The sequence below is a fragment of the Salvelinus alpinus genome, chromosome 2, assembly GCF_045679555.1.
Source record: "Salvelinus alpinus chromosome 2, SLU_Salpinus.1, whole genome shotgun sequence".
Classification (NCBI taxonomy): domain Eukaryota; kingdom Metazoa; phylum Chordata; class Actinopteri; order Salmoniformes; family Salmonidae; genus Salvelinus; species Salvelinus alpinus.
The window spans coordinates 33037781-33045940 of record NC_092087.1 but is presented as its reverse complement, the minus strand read 5'-3'; the positions used below and the strand labels follow the sequence as shown (position 1 = coordinate 33045940).

Below are 8160 nucleotides of genomic sequence, written 5' to 3'. Positions count from 1 at the left end.
AGGGAGAGTGAGAGAGAGAGAGATGTGGTGAGGGAGGGTGAGAGAGAAAGGGATGTGGTGAGGGAGAGGGAGAGGGAGAGAGAGAGGGATGTGGTGAGGGAGAGGGAGAGAGAGAGGGATGTGGTGAGGGAGAGTGGTAGAGAGAGATAGAGAGAGAGAGGGATGTGGTGAGGCAAAGTGAGAGAGAGAGATAGAGAGAGAGAGGGATCTGGTGAGGGAGAGTGAGAGAGAGGGATGTGGTGAGGGAGAGAGAGAGAGAGAGGGATGTGGTGAGGGAGAGAGAGAGAGGGAGAGAGAGGGATGTGGTGAGGGAGAGTGAGAGAGAGAGAGGGATGTGGTGAGGGAGAGAGGGAGAGAGAGAGATAAAGAGGGATGTGGTGAGAGGGAGAGAGGGAGAGAGATAGAGAGAGAGAGAGGGATGTGGTGAGGGAGAGAGGGAGAGAGAGATGTGGTGAGGGAGAGAGAGGGAGAGAGAGAGAGAGGGATGTGGTGAGGGAGAGAGGGAGAGAGAGAGAGAGGGATTTGGTGAGGGAGAGAGAGGGAGAGAGAGAGAGAGGGATGTGGTGAGGGAGAGAGAGAGAGAGAGAGAGAGGGATGTGGTGAGGGAGAGATAGAGAGAGAGAGAGGGATGTGGTGAGGGAGAGAGAGGGAGAGAGAGAGAGAGGGATGTGGTGAGGGAGAGATAGAGAGAGAGAGAGGGATGTGGTGAGGGAAAGTGGTAGAGAGAGAGAGAGAGACCATATGTGGCTCTGATCAAAGGTAGTGCTCTGAGAATAGGGTGACACAGAGCTTGTTTCTGTTTTCCCCCTCCAGTTCAGTCTCATGGTGGTTGATGTTTATATCAGCAGAGAGTGAGTGTGACAGTGAGAGGTTCTATACATTTTCAGTGACCCCAAACTGTTATATCCTGCCTGGTTGGCCCTGTCCCGGGGTATTTGACCCCGATCCCTCCTGTCTCAGCCTCCAGTAATTATGCTGCAGTAGTTTATGTGTCGGGGGGCTAGAGTCAGTCTGTTATATCTGGAGTATTTCTCCTGTCTTATCCGGTGTCCTGTGTGAATTTAAGTATGCTCCCTCTAATTCTCTTTCTCTCTCTTCTCTCGGAGGACCTGAGCCCTAGGACCATGCGTCAGGACTACCTGGCATGATGACTCCTTGCTGTCCCCAGTCCACCTGGCCGTGCTGCTGCTCCAGTTTCAACTGTTCTGCCTGCGGCTATGGAACCCTGACCTGTTCACTGGACGTGCTACCTGTCCCAGACCTGCTGTTTTCGACCCTCTCTCTCTACCGCACCTGTTGTCTCTAACTCTGAATGATCGGCTATGAAAAGCCAACTGACATTTACTCCTGAGGTGCTGACCTGTTCCACCCTCTACAACCACTGTGATTATTATTATTTGACCCTGCTGGTCATCTATGAACATTTGAACATCTTGGCCATGTACTCTTATAATCTCCAACCGAAGAGGACTGGCCACCCTACAGAGCCTGGTTCCTCTCTAGGTTTCTTCCTAGGTTCCTGCCTTTCTAGGGAGTTTTTCCTAGCCACCGTGCTTCTACATCTGCATTGCTTGCTATTTGGTGTTTTAGGCTGGGTTTCTGTATAGCACTTTGTGACATTGGCTGATGTAAAAAGGGCTTTATAAATACATTTGATTGATTATTACCTACTCAGATTCTCTCTCCCAACCTCCAGCTAGCTATCTCCCCTTTCTCTCAATCTTTCTGTTTCCAATCCACCTCTATCTCTTCATCCATCTCTTTTCCTCTCTTCCATCTGCCCATCTCTTTCTATCTCACCCTCAAGATAAACCAACCAACCCGTCGTAACTCAAGCCTTTCCTCGCCACCACAGAGCACCCAGAGCTGTATACAGGTCATAAAACCAACGTGGGTTTGACGTAGTTGAAACACACAGGACGGATTAAAGGACAAGTGTGTTTACCCTGACCCCTCTCTGCTGCACTTTAACATGCCAACTACTTCCTAATTCAATTACAACTTGAAAGCTGCAAAGTGGCGTCAAGGACATTGACAAACACTCTCAAAGGGGATTATCCATTGCCAAACGTAGGCTGGTGTTGCAGAGGTGGTTTGCATGATGAGTGACCTTAACTGGGACTTGAAACCTCATTTCTGTTCCCAGGGTTAATATCCAGGCTGTAGCCTGGACAACTCAAGACTGTAGTTGAAGGGTAAACAGCTCCACTCTTCAAGGGCCACAGCCATAATTACTTTGGTCCTTGCCATTTAAGGGACTGAATTCTACCTGGGAAATGACCATTTCTCTCCAAGGTTTAGGTGCCAGGGAGGAAGGATAACCAGCAGGAATACAGAACTCAAGAGCCTGGGTTGTTCACCCTCAATGTAGATGCCCTCCTCAGTGACACCATAGAAGGCCGGCTTCAGTATCAGTGGTTTGTGGTCAGTGGGGTTGTGTTCAGTGGGTTGTGTTCAGTGGGTTGTGTTCAGTGGGTTGTGTTCAGTGGCAGTGTAGTGGGTTGTGTTCAGTGGGTTGTGTTCAGTGGGTTGTGTTCAGTGGGTGTGTTCAGTGGGTTGTGTTCAGTGGGTTGTGTTCAGTGGGTTGTGTTCAGAGCCACCTTACTGTAGCCCAGTGCAGCAGAGTAAGGAGGGCTCATATGTAGCTCTGCAGGACATTCATATGGAGGATATTAGCTGCTCTGCTGCCTACCCTGTTACAACCAGCAGAGCCACACACAAACACACACACACACACACACACACACACACACACACACACACACACACACACACACACACACACACACACACACACACACACACACACACACACACACACACACACACACACACACACACACACACACACACACACACACACACACACACACACACACACACACACAGAGAGAGCTATCAACCCCACAGATCTAGCTAGTCCTAATGGGGAACACACCCCTGGAACGTTAATGTAATGTAGCGTTCATGTCTGCAGTAATACCTGTGATTACTGGGTAAACGGATACAGTGTAATACATAGCAGTTATCACATACATCTTGATTGTGGTTAGTTAACACAGATGGTTTAGTGTGCAGATCATTACAGTGGTAATCTGAAAAGCCTGATTACTTGCCGTGCTGCTGCACTCAATGCGTCCGTTACAGTTTCTATGTTGGTTCTCTATTGGTTCTCGTCTGTCTTGGGTTGACTCTCTACCCTGGTCTCTGTTGGTTCTCTATTGGTTCTCGTCTGTCTTGGGTTGACTCTCTACCCTGGTCTCTGTTGGTTCTCTATTGGTTCTCGTCTGTCTTGGGTTGACTCTCTACCCTGGTCTCTGTTGGTTCTCTATTGGGTCTCGTCTGTCTTGGGTTGACTCTCTACCCTGGTCTCTGTTGGTTCTCGTCTGTCTTGGGCTGACTCTCTACCCTGGTCTCTGTTGGTTCTCTGCTGTTCTCGTCTGTCTTGGGCTGACTCTCTACCCTGGTCTCTGTTGGTTCTCTGCTGTTCTCGTCTGTCTTGGGCTGACTCTCTACCCTGGTCTCTGTTGGTTCTCTGCTGTTCTCGTCAGTCTTGGGCTGACTCTCTACCCTGGTCTCTGTTGGTTCTCGTCTGTCTTGGGCTGACTCTCTACCTGGTCTCTGCTGTTCTCGTCTGTCTTGGGTTGACTCTCTACCCTGGTCTCTGTTGGTTCTCTGCTGTTCTCGTCTCTCTTGGGCTGACTCTCTACCCTGGTCTCTGTTGGTTCTCTGCTGTTCTCGTCTGTCTTGGGCTGACTCTCTACCCTGGTCTCTGTTGGTTCTCGTCTGTCTTGGGCTGACTCTCTACCCTGGTCTCTGTTGGTTCTCTGCTGTTCTCGTCTGTCTTGGGCTGACTCTCTACCCTGGTCTCTGTTGGTTCTCTGCTGTTCTCGTCTGTCTTGGGCTGACTCTCTACCCTGGTCTCTGTTGGTTCTCTGCTGTTCTCGTCTGTCTTGGGCTGACTCTCTACCCTGGTCTCTGTTGGTTCTCTGTTGGTTCTCGTCTGTCTTGGGTTGACTCTCTACCCTGGTCTCTGTTGGTTCTCTGCTGTTCTCGTCTGTCTTGGGCTGACTCTCTACCCTGGTCTCTGTTGGTTCTCTGCTGTTCTCGTCTGTCTTGGGCTGACTCTCTACCCTTGTCTCTGTCGGTTCTCTGCTGTTCTCGTCAGTCTTGGGTTGACTCTCTACCCTGGTCTCTGTTGGTTCTCGTCTGTCTTGGGCTGACTCTCTACCCTGGTCTCTGTTGGTTCTCTGCTGTTCTCGTCTGTCTTGGGCTGACTCTCTACCCTGGTCTCTGTTGGTTCTCGTCTGTCTTGGGCTGACTCTCTACCTGGTCTCTGCTGTTCTCGTCTGTCTTGGGTTGACTCTCTACCCTGGTCTCTGTTGGTTCTCTGCTGTTCTCGTCTCTCTTGGGCTGACTCTCTACCCTGGTCTCTGTTGGTTCTCTGCTGTTCTCGTCTGTCTTGGGCTGACTCTCTACCCTGGTCTCTGTTGGTTCTCGTCTGTCTTGGGCTGACTCTCTACCCTGGTCTCTGTTGGTTCTCTGCTGTTCTCGTCTGTCTTGGGCTGACTCTCTACCCTGGTCTCTGTTGGTTCTCTGCTGTTCTCGTCTGTCTTGGGCTGACTCTCTACCCTGGTCTCTGTTGGTTCTCTGCTGTTCTCGTCTGTCTTGGGCTGACTCTCTACCCTGGTCTCTGTTGGTTCTCTGTTGGTTCTCGTCTGTCTTGGGTTGACTCTCTACCCTGGTCTCTGTTGGTTCTCTGCTGTTCTCGTCTGTCTTGGGCTGACTCTCTACCCTGGTCTCTGTTGGTTCTCTGCTGTTCTCGTCTGTCTTGGGCTGACTCTCTACCCTGGTCTCTGTTGGTTCTCTGCTGTTCTCGTCTGTCTTGGGCTGACTCTCTACCCTTGTCTCTGTCGGTTCTCTGCTGTTCTCGTCAGTCTTGGGCTGACTCTCTACCCTGGTCTCTGTTGGTTCTCTGCTGTTCTCGTCAGTCTTGGGTTGACTCTCTACCCTGGTCTCTGTTGGTTCTCGTCTGTCATGGGCTGACTCTCTACCCTGGTCTCTGTTGTTCCACATACAGTAACACATCCATGGATGGGAGAGTTGAGTTCAGGCTTTCTGATTCACGTGCTGAATCCCAAATGAACGGCGAGCATCAGGGTTGAGGCCCAATGCCTCTCCCTGTACACACATCCCATCTCACTAGTGTCGGGGGAAGATGTCATTTGGAGGAGAGAGAGGGAAATGTGTGTCAGGCCTTCAGGCGCAAAATCTACGGTTACCAAACTGTATACTGTGTAGTGGTCATGTGTTAGACTGGCTGTGTGTGTTATTATAAGATACTAACAGACCAACAGAATCATTTAAATACGCTTTGCTTTTCCAACTGTGGGTTCTGCATTTCAGACTAACAACCCTTCTAACACTGATCTGCTGTAAACCTATCTCTGTTTTAACACACACACACACACACACACACACACACACACACACACACACACACACACACACACACACACACACACACACACACACACACACACACACACACACACACACACACACACACACACACACACACACACACACACACACACACACACACACACAGAGAGAGCTATCAACCCCACAGATCTAGCTAGTCCTAATGGGGAACACACCCCTGGAACGTTAATGTAATGTAGCGTTCATGTCTGCAGTAATACCTGTGATTACTGGGTAAACGGATACAGTGTAATACATAGCAGTTATCACATACATCTTGATTGTGGTTAGTTAACACAGATGGTTTAGTGTGCAGATCATTACAGTGGTAATCTGAAAAGCCTGATTACTTGCCGTGCTGCTGCACTCAATGCGTCCGTTACAGTTTCTATGTTGGTTCTCTATTGGTTCTCGTCTGTCTTGGGTTGACTCTCTACCCTGGTCTCTGTTGGTTCTCTATTGGTTCTCGTCTGTCTTGGGTTGACTCTCTACCCTGGTCTCTGTTGGTTCTCTATTGGTTCTCGTCTGTCTTGGGTTGACTCTCTACCCTGGTCTCTGTTGGTTCTCTATTGGTTCTCGTCTGTCTTGGGTTGACTCTCTACCCTGGTCTCTGTTGGTTCTCTATTGGTTCTCGTCTGTCTTGGGTTGACTCTCTACCCTGGTCTCTGTTGGTTCTCTATTGGTTCTCGTCTGTCTTGGGTTGACTCTCTACCCTGGTCTCTGTTGGTTCTCGTCTGTCTTGGGCTGACTCTCTACCCTGGTCTCTGTTGGTTCTCTGCTGTTCTCGTCTGTCTTGGGCTGACTCTCTACCCTGGTCTCTGTTGGTTCTCTGCTGTTCTCGTCTGTCTTGGGCTGACTCTCTACCCTGGTCTCTGTTGGTTCTCTGCTGTTCTCGTCAGTCTTGGGCTGACTCTCTACCCTGGTCTCTGTTGGTTCTCGTCTGTCTTGGGCTGACTCTCTACCTGGTCTCTGCTGTTCTCGTCTGTCTTGGGTTGACTCTCTACCCTGGTCTCTGTTGGTTCTCTGCTGTTCTCGTCTCTCTTGGGCTGACTCTCTACCCTGGTCTCTGTTGGTTCTCTGCTGTTCTCGTCTGTCTTGGGCTGACTCTCTACCCTGGTCTCTGTTGGTTCTCGTCTGTCTTGGGCTGACTCTCTACCCTGGTCTCTGTTGGTTCTCTGCTGTTCTCGTCTGTCTTGGGCTGACTCTCTACCCTGGTCTCTGTTGGTTCTCTGCTGTTCTCGTCTGTCTTGGGCTGACTCTCTACCCTGGTCTCTGTTGGTTCTCTGCTGTTCTCGTCTGTCTTGGGCTGACTCTCTACCCTGGTCTCTGTTGGTTCTCTGTTGGTTCTCGTCTGTCTTGGGTTGACTCTCTACCCTGGTCTCTGTTGGTTCTCTGCTGTTCTCGTCTGTCTTGGGCTGACTCTCTACCCTGGTCTCTGTTGGTTCTCTGCTGTTCTCGTCTGTCTTGGGCTGACTCTCTACCCTTGTCTCTGTCGGTTCTCTGCTGTTCTCGTCAGTCTTGGGTTGACTCTCTACCCTGGTCTCTGTTGGTTCTCGTCTGTCTTGGGCTGACTCTCTACCCTGGTCTCTGTTGGTTCTCTGCTGTTCTCGTCTGTCTTGGGCTGACTCTCTACCCTGGTCTCTGTTGGTTCTCGTCTGTCTTGGGCTGACTCTCTACCTGGTCTCTGCTGTTCTCGTCTGTCTTGGGTTGACTCTCTACCCTGGTCTCTGTTGGTTCTCTGCTGTTCTCGTCTCTCTTGGGCTGACTCTCTACCCTGGTCTCTGTTGGTTCTCTGCTGTTCTCGTCTGTCTTGGGCTGACTCTCTACCCTGGTCTCTGTTGGTTCTCGTCTGTCTTGGGCTGACTCTCTACCCTGGTCTCTGTTGGTTCTCTGCTGTTCTCGTCTGTCTTGGGCTGACTCTCTACCCTGGTCTCTGTTGGTTCTCTGTTGGTTCTCGTCTGTCTTGGGTTGACTCTCTACCCTGGTCTCTGTTGGTTCTCTGCTGTTCTCGTCTGTCTTGGGCTGACTCTCTACCCTGGTCTCTGTTGGTTCTCTGCTGTTCTCGTCTGTCTTGGGCTGACTCTCTACCCTGGTCTCTGTTGGTTCTCTGCTGTTCTCGTCTGTCTTGGGCTGACTCTCTACCCTTGTCTCTGTCGGTTCTCTGCTGTTCTCGTCAGTCTTGGGCTGACTCTCTACCCTGGTCTCTGTTGGTTCTCTGCTGTTCTCGTCAGTCTTGGGTTGACTCTCTACCCTGGTCTCTGTTGGTTCTCGTCTGTCTTGGGCTGACTCTCTACCCTGGTCTCTGTTGTTCCACATACAGTAACACATCCATGGATGGGAGAGTTGAGTTCAGGCTTTCTGATTCACGTGCTGAATCCCAAATGAACGGCGAGCATCAGGGTTGCCTCTCCCTGTACACACATCCCATCTCACTAGTGTCGGGGGAAGATGTCATTTGGAGGAGAGAGAGGGAAATGTGTGTCAGGCCTTCAGGCGCAAAATCTACGGTTACCAACCTGTATACTGTGTAGTGGTCATGTGTTAGACTGGCTGTGTGTGTTATTATAAGATACTAACAGACCAACAGAATCATTTAAATACGCTTTGCTTTTCCAACTGTGGGTTCTGCATTTCAGACTAACAACCCTTCTAACACTGATCTGCTGTAAACCTATC

At 50.4% G+C, this 8160-nt stretch overlaps 2 protein-coding genes across 2 annotated transcripts; both read right to left on the bottom strand.

The window, feature by feature from the left end:
- Window positions 1-3328: 3328 nt before the first annotated feature.
- Window positions 3329-5076, bottom strand: LOC139540724 (trichohyalin-like). Its single transcript, XM_071344641.1, has 3 exons — window positions 4286-5076; window positions 3615-4155; window positions 3329-3538 (listed from the first exon to the last, which is right to left on the bottom strand). The coding sequence occupies exons 1-3, from the start codon at window positions 5074-5076 to the stop codon at window positions 3329-3331; spliced, it is 1542 nt and encodes a 513-aa protein (XP_071200742.1).
- Window positions 5077-7113: 2037 nt separating this feature from the next.
- LOC139540718 (submandibular gland secretory Glx-rich protein CA-like) lies at window positions 7114-7800 on the bottom strand. The gene has a single exon (XM_071344628.1). It carries the CDS (start codon window positions 7798-7800, stop codon window positions 7114-7116), a length of 687 nt encoding a protein of 228 aa, XP_071200729.1.
- Between the last annotated feature and the right edge of the window lie 360 nt (window positions 7801-8160).

Excerpts from the sequence above, each read along its gene's own strand:
- LOC139540724 (XM_071344641.1), bottom strand. The coding sequence starts at position 5,076 with ATGTGGAACAACAGAGACCAGGGTAGAGAGTCAGCCCATGACAGACGA. Across the intron at positions 4,156-4,285 it reads GAGAACCAACAGAGACCAGG|CAGAGAACCGACAGAGACAA; the intron begins GTAGAGAGTCAG and ends TGACGAGAACAG. Across the intron at positions 3,539-3,614 it reads ACGAGAACAGCAGAGACCAG|CAGAGAACCAACAGAGACCA; the intron begins GTAGAGAGTCAG and ends TGACGAGAACAG.
- LOC139540718 (XM_071344628.1), bottom strand. The coding sequence starts at position 7,800 with ATGTGGAACAACAGAGACCAGGGTAGAGAGTCAGCCCAAGACAGACGA.